Genomic DNA, 19,184 nt, shown 5'->3' with positions numbered 1-19,184 from the left:
AAGCGGTTAAGATAACGCCACCCAGTATCAACCTGTCTATAAGCATTGCTTGCTTCTCCTGCCGTAAACATGACTGAGAATGAATCAGAGCTGTTAAGCAATGACACCTCAGGCTGATTGCTGTGTGACTGAATGGTGCCCCTGGCAGCCAATCACTGGTTAGGTAATTATGGACACAAGGGGGGTCATTCCGAGTTGATCGCTTGCTAGCGGTTTTTAGCAGCCATGCAAACGCTATGCCGCCTCCCACTGGGAGTGTATTTTAGCTTAGCAGTAGTGCGAATGAAAGGATCGTAGAGCAGCTACAAAAAAAAATTATGCAAATTTAGAGTAGCTCCAGACCTACTCAGCACTTGCGATCACTTCAGACTGTTCAGTTCCGTATTTGACGTCACAAACATGCCCTGCGTTCTCCCAGCCACACCTGAGTTTTTCCTGGCACGCCTGCGTTTTTCCGGACACTCCCTGAAAACGGTCAGTTGACACCCAGAAACGCCCCCTTCCTGTTAATCACTCTGCGGCGGATATTGCAAATGAAAATCCTTGCTAGATCTTGTGTAAAACTACATCGGCTGTTGTGAAAGTACATCGCGCATGCGCATTGTGCCACATACGCATGCGCAGAAGTGATGCTTTTTCACTTAATCGCTGCACTGCAAAGATTTTTATCTAGCGATTAACTCAGAATGACCCCCAAGGTTTCTTGGTAGCCAGATAGCATTGCAGGATTTTTGGCTGTAGTTTGGATATGGTGCCATATGCTGGAGATGTGGCTATTTTGGGCATGGGGCTGCATGCTCGATAGGAGTCTAGACATGCAAGTCTAAGCTGGTGCTATATGCTATTACCACATTTTCACTATAACGACATTAATTGTATCATTTATTATTGTTTAACATAGTTCAGCAGTAATCAGTCACTTATTTCATATATCATACAACAATGATCCCCTCACATTGCATAGTGCAATCACCAGGGATTTTCCTTGCTGACGGAAGTCGCCAGGGGTACTGGATATTACTAAGATCAAATCACGGGGGAAATGTAATAGGGTGTGAGAATCAGAAAGTAAGAGATTTTGGTAAAATTCTCCTCTTTTTTTTTAAAGTGGTAATCTTTTACCTGGCAAAATCAACCTGGTTTTGCCATGTAAATGATTGCCACTTTAAAAAAAAACCCAGGAGAATTTTACCAAAATCACTTACTTTCTGATTCTCACACCCTATTACATTTCTCCCCACATATGGATCAAGTTATTATGTGTGTAAGCATAAGCACTGACAGATAAAGGGCCTGATTCCTTGTTGAGCGCAAAGCAAAAAGGATGAGTTTTTACAGCTAGAGAAATCATGTTGCAACGTACAAGAGGTGCAAATATATATTTATTATTTTATTTACAACTAATAATAATAATAATAATAATAATAATAATAATAATAATAATAATAGTACATATACTAGCTAGGTTTGCATGTAGCCCACAAATGCTGGCAGTTTTTATTTTTTATTTTTTTTACCATAGGTCAACTGTTACTAAATCCAGTTTATACTGAGGGCCCGATTCAAAGTTAGGAGCAAAAAAAGGAGCAATTTACACCTTAGCAAACCATATAGCACTGTATGTTGGAATCAGTGGGATCACTTCCCCAGGTAGTGGAGACTGCTGCGTTCAGTGGTAGCAGCCTCCCTGGACCCACCACACTCCAGCACTCAGCAGCATGTGCTGGACTGGAGAGAGAGAGGCTGCTTCCAAGTAAGAAGTGGTGGTGGTGGTGGTGGTGGTGGTGGCGGACACAGGTAATTAATACCCACTCGTTTCCCCCTTTTGTGCCATTGCTGTTAATGCTTTTAATGTGCTGTCCCAGACAGGCTACCTATAGCATACATCCCAACATGACCCTCTACAGGAGGGACACAATGCTCTGCTCCTGGACTTCCCTCTTAATGTATGATTGACATCACCTGTGGTGAAACATCTTTCTTATCCATTAACCTGTTTAACACAGGTGCAGACAATCATACATTAAGAGAAAAGTCCAGAAGCAGAGCATTGTGTCCCTCCTGGAGAGGGTCATGTTGGGAGGTGTGATGTTAGTGTATTAGAATGCTTAATATTTGTAGACACTCCCTTACTGATCTGTGTAAGCCTGAATCTTCAGTGATGGTCCCTGGGACCAGGGGGATGCTGGGAAGTGGGTGGTCCAGTGTGCAGTGTGCCTGGAGTTGGAGGGAATAAACAGCACAGCAGTGAACTCACATGTCTCTGTGTCCTGATGACTGGATTTACAAACGTATGAACAAAACATGGTGTCAGAAGAAATTTAACTTGGACTGCTAGTACTCTCAGAGTGTGAAAGAATCTTGCAGAAGTCTGTGGCTGGGATACTCTGTGTTTGCAAAACCTGTCGTGTGCTCCTATCTTCAAACAGTGAGTAACCATGGATAAACTAGCTCCTCCAACTGGCATGCTGATGTCTGGTAACTTGTCTGAAAACTGGAAAAGATTTAAGCAAACGTTTAATATATATCTTGCTGCATGTGGAGCTGATTCAGACACTGACAAAACGAAGGCATCCATTTTCCTCCATGTGATAGGAGAGGATGTGCTGGACATTTATAATAGTTTTCAGTTTGCTGAGGGGCAGAATATGGTGCTATCTTCTATAATGCAAAAGTTTGAAAATTACTTTGTGCCAAGGAAAAATGTGACATATGAAAGATATAAGTTTTTCACATGTGATCAGAAGTCTGTAGATGGATTTGATCAGTATGTTACAGAGCTGCAATCACTCAGTAATACCTGTGAGTTTGGTGATTTAAAGGATTCACTGATTAGAGATCGTACTGTCTGTGGAATACCTGATAATGGACTCAGAGAGAGATTGCTGAGAGAGCAAGACCTAACACTAGAAAAGGCAGTGACTATGTGTAGATCTGCAGAAATAACTAGATTTCAAGCCAAAAAGTTACACAAGGAAGCTGATGTGCATGTAGTGCAGAAAACAGAGCCATGCAAACCTCCATTCTCAAGAATGAAGCAGTCTAAGCCACAGTCTAATAAGGAAATGTGTAGTAGATGTGGAAATGCTCACAATCCTAAAATGTGCCCGGCTTATGGTAAAACCCTGCACGAAATGTGGTAGACTTAATCACTTTGCCAAATGCTGTAAAATTAAAAGTAAAACAACCAAAGTGCATGCTGTTAAACAAACAGATGAATTCTTTGTGGATTGCATTGAACTTTGCAGTGCAGATAAGAAAGAATGGATTGCCCCTTTAACTGTGAATGAGATTGTCATTCCCTTTAAGCTTGATACTGGTGCGCAGGTGAATTTAATATAATTTCAAGACTATAAGACTTTAAGAGTAAAACCTAAAATTCACCCAGCCAAAGTGAAAGTTACAGGGTACACTGGGGAGGAAATTCCTGTGGAAGGTACATGCTTAGTGACACTGAAATATAAGGGACAACAGTTTAAAACATATCTACTGATTGTGGATAAAAATGTGCAACCGATTCTAGGATTAAGTTCCTGTGAGAAACTAAGCTTGCTAAAGAAAGTTTTTATGGTGACATCACAAGTAGAAGATGACTGCAAATCGATGTTTACAGAATACAGAGACTTGTTTGAAGGTCTAGGTTGTTTGCCTGGAGAGCATAAAATAAATATAGACACGCAAGTTTCTTCAGTGATACACCCCTGTAGAAAAGTGCCGTTTGCGCTGAGGGAAAAACTGAAACAAGAGTTAAATCGCATGGAAGCCTTGGGTGTGATACAGAAAGTTGATGAGCCTACTGAATGGGTAAGCTCCTTAGTAATTGTTGAAAAGAAAAATGGACAACTCCGAATATGTCTAGACCCCAGAGATTTAAACAAAGCTATTAAACGAGAACATTTCAAACTACCAACCAGAGATGAAATCATGTCGCAATTTGCGGGAGCAAAATGGTTCAGTAAATTGGACGCATCTTCAGGATTCTGGCAAATGAAGCCAGCTGAGGCCAGCTCAAAGCTTTGTACATTTAATACACCAGAAGGTCGATACAGATTTCTTCGACTACCATATGGAATATTGTCTGCTCCAGAAGTATATCACAAAAAGATACACATGATTTTTGAACATATTCCAGGTGTTGCAACAATGATGGATGACATTATTGTCTGGGGATCTACAAAGGAAGAACATAATTCTAGATTGAGACAAGTAATGGAACTTGTCAAGAAAGTGAATATAAAGCTAAACAAGGACAAATGTGAATTTGGCGTAAATACACTTACCTTTATCGGCGACATGACCCAAGGAAAATATCAGCCATAGTGAACATGGAACGTCCTAACAACAAAGACGACGTCAGAAGATTCCTAGGAATGATTACTTACTTGGGAAAGTTTATTTCTCAACTCTCTGAATGAACAGCCTCTCTTAGATGGTTGTTGGACAAAGATAACGAGTGGATGTGGTCACATGAACAAGAAGAAAGTTGGCAAAACTTGAAACAGATCATTACAGAGCAACCAGTGCTAAAATTCTTTGATCCTGCGAAAAGAATAAGAATTTCAGCAGATGCATCACAATTTGGCCTAGGCTCAGTGCTGTTACAAGAACATGAGGATACATGGCAACCAGTAATCTATGCATCAAGAGCACTGACAAGTGCTGAAACAAGGTATGCTCAGATAGAAAAAGAACTTCTAGCGATCACATATGCATGTGAGCGATTTCATCAGTTTGTGTATGGTCAAACATTTACAGTGGAAACTGACCACAAGCCATTGATAGCTATCATGACTAAATCATTACATGACTGTCCCATGAGAATTCAACGAATGCTTATAGGACTACAGAAATATGATGTACACTTGCTGTACTGTCCCGGCAAATACATGTACATTGCTGATACACTTTCTCATGCTGTGGACAAAAGTGAAGGTTCCAAAAGTCTGATGGATGAAGAGATAGAAGCCTATGTTAATTTGATCGTAGCTTCTCTACCAGTGTCTCTTGCAAGACAAGAACAGATTAGGAAAGAAACTGAGACAGATGACACAATGAAAGTGTTGGAAGATATCATTCTGAAAGGTTGGCCAGCAGAAAAACATGCGTGCCCGCTGTCTATCCATGATTATTGGATGTACCGCAGTGACCTTACAGTTGTCGATGGTATTATTTACAAAGGCAATAGGTTTGTCATACCTGTACGACTAAGAAAAACTATGCTGTGCAAGATACATGAAGGCCACTTAGGAGAAGAAAAATGTAAGCGGAGAGCGCGTGAAGTTATGTATTGGCCAAGAATGAACCAAGACATAGCACAGACTACAGCTACATGTGAATTATGTCTTACGTATAGACCGAAACAACAAGTCGAGCCACTGAGTCCTCACGCAGTGCCAGAGAGACCGTACCAGAAAGTTGGCGCAGATTTGTTTGATTGTAATGGGAAAACATACATTGTCGTGACTGATTATTACTCTAACTACCCTGAGGTGAAGACACTACATACAACTACTAGTAAAGCCGTAATCAATTGCATGAAGTCAATCTTTGCAAGGCATGGTGTTCCTATGGAAGTGTTCACTGACAATGGTCCTCAGTTTTCCAGTGCTGAATTTAGGCAATTTGCTGATGAGTGGGAATTTGTCCATACTACGTCAAGTCCCCACTATCCACGTTCAAATGGGTTGGTGGAAAGTTCAGTAAAAACTGTAAAGAGTCTCATGAAAAAAGCTCAAGAAGGTAAAGAAGATTTCTACAAAAGTCTTTTAATCTACCGCAGTACACCTTTACAGAATGGCCTTTCTCCTGCACAAATACTGATGGGAAGGAGGATTAGAGCAAATCTCCCGATACATGATGAACTGCTTAATACACATAACTCAGCGTTGGTCAGACTGAGTAAGGAACGTCAACAGGCGAAACAGAAACTGTTCCATGACAGACGAACAAAACCCTTATCTGATCTAAAATCGGGTGACCAAGTCCGTCTCAGAGATCACGAGAAAGGTATTTGGGTGCAGAAAGGTATTGTGCAAGCACAAGTAGCACCAAGATCTTATACTATACGTACAGAGCGTGGAACGGAAGTAAGAAGAAATCGGGTGGATTTAAGATCTCAACCTAACCATACTGAAGACAACATGACTGAAGAATACCCTTCATCTGACATGTATGATGATCCTGATAATGGTGAACAAACCATGATTCTAGAAAGGTCCAACATGGTCGATGAAACACAGACTGTGTATGAAAGGCCCAAAAGGGAAATACGCAGACCTGAGAGACTCATTGAAACGTGTTAGATGATGTTCTTAATATGACGTTGTTAATTGTTGCATTGAAGCGTACAGGGATTATCTTTAAAGAAAAGAGGATGTGATGTTAGTGTATTAGAATGCTTAATATTTGTAGACACTCCCTTACTGATCTGTGTAAGCCTGAATCTTCAGTGATAGTCCCTGGGACCAGGGGGATGCTGGGAAGTGGGTGGTCCAGTGTGCAGTGTGCCTGGAGTTGGAGGGAATAAACAGCACAGCAGTGAACTCACATGTCTCTGTGTCCTGATGACTGGATTTACAAACGTATGAACAAAACAGGAGGTATGCTATAGTCATACATAGTATCAGCACAAATTGTTAGCATTACTGTCTCAAAGCACTGAGGTCATGGGTTTGATTTCACCATGGCTTTAACTGTGTGGAGTTTGAATATTCTCCCCGTGCTTACATGGTTTTCCTCTGCGTGCTCCAGATTTCTTTCACAATCCCAAAATATACTGGTAGGTTAATTGGCTCACAACAAAAAATGAACCCTAGTGTGAGTGTGTGTGCGTGCGCGTGTAATTATGTAGTATGGACAGTGGCGGATCCAGGGGCTGGGGGCACTCGGGCCCGTGCCCCCCCTGTCGTTTGTGGCCTCCGTCCCCAGTCCCTCCGTCCCCCCCCAGCGCCGCACAGGGAGATGACGGGCGCCCGCTGAGATTGTGTTACCAGCGGACGCCCGTCTCCCTGCACAGCAGCAGCCGGAGGCAGGAGCTCAGTACTGAGCTACTGCCTCCGGCGCTGTCACTGTGCGGCGTGCGCTATGGGAGAGACGTCAGTCATGACGTCTCTCATAGTGCTGAGGAGAGGACGCCAGGAGGAGGACTGCAGCGGTCTGGAAGCGGGAATGGGGCTTGGTAAGTATGTTCTCTTTTCTCTACCTCAGTGCAGCGGGGGCATCAACTGGGGGCAAACTAGGGGGAGACATTACTACTGGGGGCATCATCAAGGGGCATTACTACTGGGTGAGGGGGGCATTACTACTGGGGGCATTATTACTGGGGGAGCATCTACTGGGTGCATTAGTACTGGGGGCATTACTACTGGGGGCATTATTACTGGGGGGGCATCTACTGGGGGCATTACTACTAGGGGGTCATCTATTGGGGGCAAACTCCTAGGGGGCATTACTACTGGGGGCAAACTACTGGAGGACATTATTACTGGGGGGCAGCTACTGGGGGCAAACTAATGGGGGACATTATTACTGGGGGGCATCTACTGGGGGAAAACTACTGGGGGACATTATTACTGGGGGGCATCTACTGGGGGCAAACTACTGGGGGACATTATTACTGGGGGCCAACTACAAAGGGGCTAACTACTGGGGGCATACTACAGGAGGGCATTACTACTGGCAGCGTAACTACAGGGGCATTACTACTTGGGGGCTAAACTACAGGGGGGCCAAACTACTGGGGGCATAACTACAGGGGCCAAACTACTGGGGGCATTACTACTGGGGGCTAAACTACAAGGGGGGCATAACTACAGGGGCTAAACTACAATCGGGCAAACTACAGGGGGGCATTACTACTGGTGGCTAAACTACAAGCAGGCAAACTACTGGGGGCATTACCACTGGGAGGCTAAACTAAAGGGGGGGTAAACTACTGGGGTCATAACTGCAGGGGCATTACCACTGGGGGCATAACTACTAGGGCGCTAAATGACTGGGGGCATTACTACAGGCAACATTACTACTGAGGGCAATACGGGCATTGCATAAGGGGCACCACTACTATGGGGTCTATATAAGGGGCACTACCAGTATAGTGGACTTTGCATAATGAGCGCTACAACTGTGGGCATTGTATAAGAAGCGCCACCTCACATGCACTGAAGCCGCACGCAAATGTACTTGCCCCTTCCATGGTGACCCCCCTATCATTTTCTTCTGGATCCGCCCCTGAGTGTGGAATATAGATTGTAAGCTCCAATGGAACAGGGACTTATGTGAATGGCCAAATAAAGCACTGTGGAAAATGTGTGCACTATGTAAATAACTGTATTAAATAGCATTAGCACTATGCGGTATAGAGGAGGATGGCCTGAGACCCGATAACTCCTCTTTAAGTACTTTTCATAGGAGAACTAATTTAAATTTCCTGTCACTTGTCACAAGTATTTTATGTTTCAACTAGATGTATTTGGCGAAGTTCTACCTCCAAATTAATTTTTCTGCTGGTGGTAGTGTTTCTTCTTGCCAGATTCCTGTCACTTTATAGCTGTATGGGGAGATGTAATAAGCCTCTGATGGGTAAATGTATTAAGGGGGGTACTCACGGAGCGATATTCTAAGCAATCTGACTAGATTGCTTAGAATATCGGCAGGATCGCTCCGTGTGTAGCCCCCTCGGCGATAGCGATGCGCGGCCCCGCACATCGCTATCGCCGCTGCTAGATTGGCCTGCATGCAGGCCAATCTAGCGGGTCGCTCACTTCACCCGCTGGGTGAAGTGAGCGGCCCCCCCGTCTCCCCCCGCACGCTCAGCACAGATCGCGCTGTGCTGAGCGGCAGGAGAGATGTGTGCTGAGCGGTTCGCTCAGCACGCATCTCTCCTTGATCGGCCCGTGAGTACTGGGCTTTAGAGCGGAATGGATCATGCCGCTATAAAGCCCAGTACTCACGGGCCGATCAAGGAGAGATGCGTGCTGAGCGAACCGCTCAGCACACATCTCTCCTGCCGCTCAGCACAGCGCGATCTGTGCTGAGCGTGCGGGGGGAGACGGGGGGGCCGCTCACTTCACCCAGCGGGTGAAGTGAGCGACCCGCTAGATTGGCCTGCATGCAGGCCAATCTAGCAGCGGCGATAGCGATGTGCGGGGCCGCGCATCGCTATCGCCGAGGGGGCTACACACGGAGCGATCCTGCCGATATTCTAAGCAATCTAGTCAGATTGCTTAGAATATCGCTCCGTGAGTACCCCCCTTAACACTTCCTGCTTTGTCTCATTATCTGCTTCAGCTGATCCCCGCAGAGCACACAGCGCAGCAGCTTAGTGCTGATGCGCAAGTGTCTCCCAACCCGGCCGGCTCCACTGCGCATGCGCGCGATCTTGCAAATCACACGAGATCTCCTGCACAGTCCAGAGTCTGGATGCCTTTACAGCCAGGGACAGCCCTGTCCCTGCTGTGGAAATAGCCCAATGCCACTTGCAGCTGTCAATATCGATAGCTGCAGGTGCCGAAGCAGTCAGTGCTACTGACCATTCATACACTGCCCTGGATATCGGCCTGCTGACTATTAGATATCAGTGCCGATATGGACAGGGGCGTATAGCGCCCCTGTCACTGAGCCCGCACTGCCAGTGTCATACATGGAGGAGAAGTGGTATCAGTGCACATAGCATGCGCTGATACCACTTCTTCCCCATAATGAAAGATAATACATTTACCCAAGAGAGTGATAAAGAGGAGAGAGATAAAGTGCCAGCCAACCAGCTCCTAACTGCCATGTTACAGGCTGTGTTTAAATAATGGCAGTTATGAGCTGGTTGGTTGGTTCTATGTTGCATTCTCTCCACCCAAATTATAATTCATACCTGCAAACTCCTGTAATGGAAGTTCCTAATGAAATGGGTGGCGCGATAGGGAGGTGCAATGATGCATTTCTCAAAGATGGGCGGTGCCAAATGATTACAAGTGTTCTGCCTCGCCCCTAAGAGGGATTAGCTGCATCTCCCCTCCAGGACATTTAATGGGCTATTTATTCACCCGTATATAGCTAATAAATGTGGCTAGTGCTGCTGTTCTTTTTTAGGTATGTACCACGTCAGGGGCTAACGCAGGATTTTCTGAGGGGGGTTTCCATACTGTACACACATATATATATATATATATATATATATATACACAGTAGTACATCACACACACACACACACACACACACACACACACACACACACACATTCATATTGCATACACATACATACATATATATATATATATATATATATATATATACATACATACTGTAGCTCACAACACACATTGCATACACATACATAGCACACACACATATACATTACATAGAACACCACACAAATACACACATTGCACAGACACACACTATACATAGCACACCACACACACACATACATACATACATAGTACAAAACATATACATATATACGTAGTATCCCACACAAATACACACATAGATCACCACGCACATTGCACACACATACATAGTACAAAATGATCATACACAGCATACCACACACACATATATATAGTTCACGACAAACATTGCACACACATACACAGTACACTACACAAACATACATATCATACCACACACAGTAGCAGTGCCGTAACTAGACATTTTGGTGCTGTGTGCAAGAAACAGCATCGGCGCCTCCCCCTCCCCCCCATATAAAAAAAAGTAAATATATATATATATATATATCAAATCAATCACCCCTCTACACATACACACACAATTAGCAACTTTACACACAATGGGGGTGATTCAGACCTGATTGCTGTGCTGCTAATTTTGCTGTCCTGGGTTCAGATAGTCACCGCCCAAGGGAAGTGTAAATTCACCTGTGCAAGTGTGCGATTGCATGTGTACACCGTGCTACAAATGTCCCTCAGTCAGCAGACAGCTGCAAATCCGTTCCCACCACACTCACCATCTAATGATGTTACCACTGTGTGCAGTGTGTACGCAGCCCAGGACTTACTCCTACAGTGCAATGAGAACAGGCTGATCGGGGCCGGAGCTGACGTCACCCACCCGCCCTGAAAATGCTTGGGAATGCCTGCGTTCTCCCTGACACTCCCAGAAAATGGTCAGTTACCACCAAAACGGACTATTCCTGTCAATCAGCATGCGAATGGCTGGGCGATCCAAATTTTCGCACCAGCCTGTCGCAGTTCGGCGATGCCTGTTGTTTGGTGACGCGCATGTGCATTGCGGTGCATACACATGCGCAGTCTATCAATAATCGCCCGCTGTGCGAAAACGCAGAGCAGAAATCAGCTCTGAATCAGGCCCAATGCCCACATAATGTCCCCAGTATACCTATTCCCCCAGTATAGTGCCAGATACACCTATGCCCCCTATGCCAGATACAGATATTTCCCCAGTGCCAGATACAGACATGTCCCCAGTGCCAGATACAGACACGTCCCCAGTGCCAGATACAGTACAGACACGTCCCCAGTGCCAGATACACACACGTCCCCAGTGCCAGATACAGTACATACACGTCCCCAGTGCCAGATCCATACATGCCCCCCAGTGCCAGATCCATACATGTCCCCCAATGCCAGATCCAGACATGTCCCCCAGTGCCAGATCCATAGATGTCCCCCAGTGCCAGATACAGACATGTCCCCCAGTGCCAGATCCATACATGTCCCCCAGTGCCAGATACAGACATGCCCCCCAGTGCCAGATCCAGACATGTTCCCCAGTGCCAGACCCAGACATGTCCCCAGTGCCAGATACAGACATGTCCCCAGTGCCAGATACATACATGTCCCCAGTGCCAGATACAGACATGTCCCCAGTGACAAATACAGACATGTCCCCCAGTACCAGATACAGACATGTCCCCCAGTGCCAGACCCAGACATGTCCCCAGTGCCAGATACATACATGTCCCCAGTGCCAGATACATACATGTCCCCAGTGCCAGATACATACATGTCCCCCAGTGCCAGATACAGACATGTCCCCAGTGCCAGACACATACATGTCCCCAGTGCCAGATACAGACATGTCCCCAGTGCCAGATACATACATGTCCCCCAGTACCAGATCCGGACATGTACCCCAGTGCCAGATCCAGACATGTCCCCCAGTGCCAGACCCAGACATGTCCCAAGTGCCAGATACATACATGTCCCCAGTGACAAATACAGACATGTCCCCCAGTGCCAGATACATACATGTCCCCAGTGCCAGATACATACATGTCCCCAGTGCCAGATACATACATGTCCCCAGTGCCAGATACATACATGTCCCCAGTGCCAGATACAGACATGTCCCCCAGTGCCAGATACATACATGTCCCCCAGTGCCAGATACATACATGTCCCCCAGTGCCAGATACATACATGTCCCCCAGTGCCAGATACATACATGTCCCCAGTGCCAGATACAGACATGTCCCCAGTGCCAGATACATACATGTCCCCCAGTACCAGATCCAGACATGTACCCCAGTGCCAGATCCAGACATGTCCCCCAGTGCCAGACCCAGACATGTCCCCAGTGCCAGATACATACATGTCCCCAGTGACAAATACAGACATGTCCCCAGTGCCAGATACATACATGTCCCCCAGTACCAGATCCAGACATGTCCCCCAGTGCCAGATCCAGATATGTCCCCCAGTGCCAGACCCAGACATGTCCCCAGTGCCAGATACATACATGTCCCCAGTGACAAATACAGACATGTCCCCAGTGCCAGATACATACATGTCCCCAGTGCCAGATACAGACATGTCCCCAGTGCCAGATACATACATGTCCCCAGTGCCAGATACATACATGTCCCCAGTGACAAATACAGACATGTCCCCAGTGCCAGATACATACATGTCCCCCAGTACCAGATCCAGACATGTCCCCCAGTGCCAGACCCAGACATGTCCCCAGTGCCAGATACATACATGTCCCCAGTGCCAGATACATACATGTCCCCAGTGCCAGATACATGCATGTCCCCAGTGCCAGATACATGCATGTCCCCAGTGCCAGATACATACATGTCCCCAGTGCCAGATACATACATGTCCCCCAGTGCCAGATCCAGACATGCCCCCCAGTGCCAGATCCAGACATGTCCCCCAGTGCCAGATCCAGACATGTACCCCAGTGCCAGATCCAGACATGTCCGCCTGTGCCAGATCCAGACATGTCCCCCAGTGCCAGATGCATACATGTCCCCAGTAGCGCTACTCACCGCTGGCTGCTGCCGGGCTCCTCTTCTCCTGACACCGCCGCCGGGCTTCACCGATCCTGCCTAACGCTGGGCTCCTCTGCTGCTGGCTGCCGCCGAGGTCCTCCTCTCCTGACACCGCCGCCGGGCTTCACCGATCCTGGCTGACGCTGGGCTCCTCTGCTGCTGACTGCCGCCGGGGTTCTCTTTTCCTGACACCGCCGCCGGGCTTCACCGATCCTGGCTGATGCTGGGCTCCTCTGCTGCTGGCTGCCGCCGGGGTTCTCTTCTCCTGACACCTCGGATCCACTAATGGACTGGTTTCTCTGCTGCCGCAAACTGGCTCCAGTTTACCTGAGCCTGATTTTAGTAATATGACGAGCTGGCTGATGGCGGGGAGGGTGTTGCTGCCGATGGTGCGCCTTCAGTGCATGTGCGCTGTGGGCAATGCACCATCGGCACACACCTAGTTACGGCACTGCACAGTAGCATTGCAATCACATATACATTACAAAATCATACATATCATACCACACACACACACTTTACATATGTACACACAAACCTAGTGCTGAGAGGAGGAGACTAGCGGCAGCCGGCCCATGCATTTCAGAATGTGACAAGTCGGATGAAGGAGCAGCTGTGGGATGAGCACGCGCAGCAACTCCCCAGCTCTCCCGTCCCTGACATTCTGTTTGAGCTCTGCCGGAAAAAGTCTCTGCTGCGATCGCGGTCGCGGTTTATTCTGAGACGGAGACATAGCTGTCTCCATCTCTAGAAAAATTAATTTGGTCCATCGGGGGTGGGGGTGGGGGTACTCAGAAACCCCCCCTCCGTGCACCACTGCATGTAAGGGCCGGCAAGACAAATGGTGAGCCCAGGTGATACGGAAGGGGCGTAGTGAAATCCGGGGGGTGTGACCATGTCCCCTCTAAAAATTAAATTGAAAATATTATGTGCTCAAACAAACAAGGTTTTTGTCCCCTTCAAGAGCTGGCCCAGGCCTCCACTGCATACTTGCCTACTTTTGGAAAATCATTTCAGTGAGATTGTGAAAGTAACACCTATCAGCACGGACGTGTGTCATAAAAAAGACTTGCATCCAAATGTAAATGAGCCCCAAAGTTAGTAAGATCTACTTGTTGAAGAAAAGACACTGATATTTTGAAGGATTTGTTTGTGTATTGGGGGTAATTCTGAGTTGATCGCAGCAGGAATTTTGTTAGCAGTTGGGCAAAACCGTGGGGGTAATTCCAAGTTGATCGCAGTAGGAAATTTTTTAGCAGTTGGGCAAAACCATGGGGGTCATTCCGAGTTGTTCGCTCGCAAGCTGCTTTTAGCAGATTTACTCACGCTAAGCCGCCGCCTACTGGGAGTGAATCTTAGCTTCTTAAAATTGCGAACGATGTATTCGCAATATTGCGATTACACCTCTCTTAGCAGTTTCTGAGTAGCTCCAGACTTACTCGGCATCTGCGATCAGTTCAGTGCTTGTCGTTCCCGGTTTGACGTCACAAACACACCCAGCGTTCGCCCAGACACTCCTCCGTTTCTCCAGCCACTCCCGCGTTTTTCCCAGAAACGGTAGCGTTTTTCCGCACACACCCATAAAACGGCCAGTTTCCGCCCAGTAACACCCACTTCCTGTCAATCACACTACGATCACCAGAACAATGAAAATGCCGTGAGTAAAATTCCTAACTGCATAGCAAATTTACTTGGCGCAGTCGCACTGCGGACATTGCGCATGCGCACTAAGCGGAAAATCGCTGCGATGCGGAAAAAAAACAGAGCGAACAACTCGGAATGACCACCCATGTGCACTGCAAGGGGGGCAGATATAACATTTGCAGAGAGAGTTAGTTTTGGCTGGGTTATTTTGTTTCTGTGCAGGGTAGATACTGGCTGCTTTATTTTTACACTGCAATTTAGATTGCAGATTGAACTCACCACACCCAAATCTATCTCTCTCTGCACATGTTGTATCTGCCTCCCCTGCAGTGCACATGGTTTTGCCCAACTGCTAACAAAATTCCTGCTGCGATCAACTCAGAATTACCCCCATTGTGTTTTACAAGAGGTTCCATATACTGTGGCCACGAGAAACCTTATTTAAAATGCATGTAGCCATAGGGATCATTGTGCCTTATACCCAATGCAGGGAAATGGCACTGATGAACCCATATGAATGTATGTATCTCTGATTTTTCTTTTCCCCCCAAGAATGTAACAGCTTCATAATGGGGGTAAGGTGAAATCAGGGAGATTGATATTTTATTCAGGGAGTCAGGGAGATTACTACTATTTCAGGGAGTCTCCTGCAGAATGAGGGAGAGTAGGCAACTATGCCCACTGATCAAGGCTTCGGGTAGCCTGGGGTACTTAAAACAAGGGGGCCCTAAGGGGTAAAATTAAATTCATTACACATACATACATATACATATATATACAAGCGAAAAAAGTGGGAGCACTCACCAGTCTTCATTAAAGCAGAGGTTTATTTATAAATTCATACCAGACAGAGTAATCGACGTTTCGGTCCTCACTTGGACCTTTGTCAGGATTAATACATAATGAAAAGGACAGACATATATACCCAGTGTATGCCCACCCACCAATTAACAATAGCCAATCACAGTAAAATCCATTTTAACCATTTAAGAATCACACTAGTGGGTGTTCAGATGTTTACATTTAACACATATCGTAGCAAAAAGTGCAAGCTCACCTGTAGATGTGTATGTCAACCCTGTGTCCATACAATCCCCATGCTGGATGGCGTGCGTTCCACTGCCGTATATATATATATACACTGCTCAAAAAAATAAAGGGAACACTAAAATAACACATTCTAGATCTGAATGAATGAAATATTCTTATTAAATACTTTGTTCTTTACATAGTTGAATGTGCTGACAACAAAATCACACAAAAATTATCAATGGAAATCAAATTTATTAACCCATGGAGGTCTGGATTTGGAGTCACACTCAAAATTAAAGTGGAAAAACACACTACAGGCTGATCCAACTTTGATGCAATGTCCTTAAAACAAGTCAAAATGAGGCTCAGTAGTGTGTGTGGCCTCCACGTGCCTGTATGACCGCCCTACAACACCTGGGCATGCTCCTGACGAGGTGGCGGATGGTCTCCTTAGGGATCTCCTCCCAGACCTGGACTAAAGCATCCACCAACTCCTGGACAGTCTGTGGTGCAACGTGGCGTTGGTGGATGGAGCGAGACATGATGTCCCAGATGTGCTCAATTGGATTCAGGTCTGGGGAACGGGCGGGCCAGTCCATAGCATCAATGCCTTCGTCTTGCAGGAACTGCTGACACACTCCAGCCACATGAGGTCTAGCATTGTCTTGCATTAGGAGGAACCCAGGACCAACCGCACCAGCATATGGTCTCACAAGGGGTCTGAGGATCTCATCTCGGTACCTAATGGCAGTCAGGCTACCTCTGGCGAGCACTTGGAGGGCTGTGCGGCCCCCCAAAGAAATGCCACCCCACACCATTACTGACCCACTGCCAAACCGGTCATGCTGGAGGATGTTGCAGGCAGCAGAACCTTCTCCTTGGCGTCTCCAGACTCTGTCACATGTGCTCAGTAAGAAGAACCTGCTTTCATCTGTGAAGAGCACAGGGCGCCAGTGGCGAATTTGTCAGTCTTGGTGTTCTCTGGCAAATGCCAAACATCCTGCACGGTGTTGGGCTGTAAGCACAACCCCCACCTGTGGACGTCGGGCCCTCATACCACCTTCATGGAGTCTGTTTCTGATCGTTTGAGTAGAGACATGCACATTTGTGGCTTGCTGGAGGTCATTTTGCAGGGCTCTGGCAGTGCTCCTCCTGTTCCTACTTGCACAAAGGCGGAGGTAGCGGTCCTGCTGCTGGGTTGTTGCCCTCCTATGGCCTCCTCCACGTCTCCTGATATACTGGCCTGTCTCCTGGTAGCGCCTCCATGCTCTGGACACTACGCTGACAGACACAGCACACCTTCTTGCCACAGCTCGCATTGATGTGCCATCCTGGATGAGCTGCACTACCTGAGCCACTTGTGTGGGTTGTAGACTCCGTCTCATGCTACCACTAGAGTGAAAGCACCGCCAGCTTTCAAAAGTGACCAAAACATCAGCCAGAAAGCATAGGAGCTGAGAACTGGTCTGTGGTCACCACCTGCAGAACAACTCCTTTATTGGGGGGTGTCTTACTAATTGCCTATAATTTCCACCTGTTGTCTATTCCATTTGCACAACAGCATGTGAAATTGATTGTCAATCAGTATTGCTTCCTAAGTGGACATACATTCAACGTTTCAATGTGTTACATTTTCTTCATGATATACTGAAGAAAATGTAATGCATTGAAACGTTGATATATTACAAACTGGTATAGCGAGATTTATTGAGCTGCGAGTGCCGCACTAAGTCGGTGTGTGTGTGTATACTGTATGTATGTGTGTGTATATATATATATATATATATATATATAAATATATATAAAACAAGGAATACTCAGACTGGCACTCCACTTGATCCTATGGGTGCTCCAGTGCCCGTTGCTGGTGGAGATAAAGTGGCACTCTGGAGACTTGTGAGAGGCAGGTTTGTGATCAATGCATGTAAAAATGCACCGACGTTTCGGGGCTCGCACACGCCCTTTCTTCTGGGTGACACACGTGTTTCACCTAGAAGAAGGGGCGTGCGAGCCCCGAAACGTCAATGCTTTTTTACATGCATTGATCATAAACCTGCGTCTCACAAATTTCTAGAGTGCAGCTTCGTTTCCCCCAGCAACGGGGGATCCGCTGCACTAATATATATTCCTCAGAAATCACGGCACTGGAGACTGATAATACTGAAAAGTATCACTTGTATTGTAGGTATACCTACAATACAAGTGATACTTTTCAGTATTATCAGTTTCCAGTGCCGTGATTTCTGAGGAGTGTATGTTGTTTTGACACTGGTGCACAGAGACCTGTTGTTCTTCAGAGTAGGAGTGCCGGCTGCTATGGACTATGTGTATATATATATATATATATATATATATATATATAACCCAGGACATTAGTTTCAAATTTCAATAACATAAAAAAAGTTCATGCTACCTGTCTTACTTTTGCGATGATGTTGGCAAAGATAGACTGTGACGTGTAAAGCACGCAGGACACATAACAGGAGGAGATCAGTTCTTCTCTCTCCTCTGCCGGGTACATCCACCTCCACCCGCACCGATGTGCATGCCCGGGATCCCACCTCCTTCTTCCCTGCAGCCTGCGCTCCAACCAGTCACGGAGCCGCAGGCTGCATCCTCACTTATCATTGGACAGCTGAGCCTTCATTCGGCTCGGCTGCCCTGTAAAACTCTGCAGCGCCGGCAGCTGTTTGAAAGCTGTCAGTGGTGAGTGCAGTGTCGCAGATCGGATCGGTAAGAGATCCGGTCTGCGATGGATGGCGGGGGGCCCTCTCACAGCGTGGGGCCCAGGGGTACTTACCCCCAGAACCCCCCCCTTAATCCGGCTCTGCCACTGGGTCCCTTAAACAAGCCCTGACCCAGGTAAGTAGTACCTGCTTCCTCCCACTCTCAGCGACCCTGCCACATGTACAAGTACAGTGCACAGAAGTAGTTTTGGCCCCTCATAGTCGCAATTCACATCATAGCTTACAGAGATCACTTACATATATTGTTGCCTTGTACAGTAAAAAATATAATGTTTGCAATCTCCTTTTATAAGGACTGCTGATTGGTTACTTTACGTTGCACTAATTGTTCTGATTCTCCAGTGGACATTATTCAGTTTGTGAATGTTTATTGAATTATTATTGATTTTCCAGTTAATTTCCAGATGTCAGATTTCTGAAACTCATTAAAATGTTAGAATTAGCACAATGCATTCTCCTGTTCCCAGTTATGACACGAAAAGGATGAGAATAGCTCACCTAACAGGTGG

General features: G+C 46.5%; 1 protein-coding gene across 3 annotated transcripts in view; it reads left to right on the top strand.

The window, feature by feature from the left end:
- Positions 1 to 19,184, top strand: part of IMPG2 (interphotoreceptor matrix proteoglycan 2) — a 182,761-nt gene that overhangs the window by 21,683 nt on the left and 141,894 nt on the right. Inside the window, exon 1 of one of the 3 annotated variants that reach the window (XM_063953577.1) lies at positions 6,474 to 6,599. The exons of the other annotated variants lie outside the window; for them this stretch is intronic. Coding sequence (XP_063809647.1) covers positions 6,548 to 6,599 — 52 coding nt within the window. The 5' untranslated portion in view covers positions 6,474 to 6,547. Of the gene's footprint in view, positions 1 to 6,473; positions 6,600 to 19,184 lie in introns of those variants that run through there. 3 annotated transcript variants of the gene reach the window in all.

This window comes from Pseudophryne corroboree, chromosome 2, assembly GCF_028390025.1.
Source record: "Pseudophryne corroboree isolate aPseCor3 chromosome 2, aPseCor3.hap2, whole genome shotgun sequence".
NCBI classification, from domain to species: Eukaryota; Metazoa; Chordata; class Amphibia; order Anura; family Myobatrachidae; genus Pseudophryne; species Pseudophryne corroboree.
Note: the sequence above shows the minus strand (reverse complement) of the source record. Positions and strands in the feature narration are given on the sequence as shown.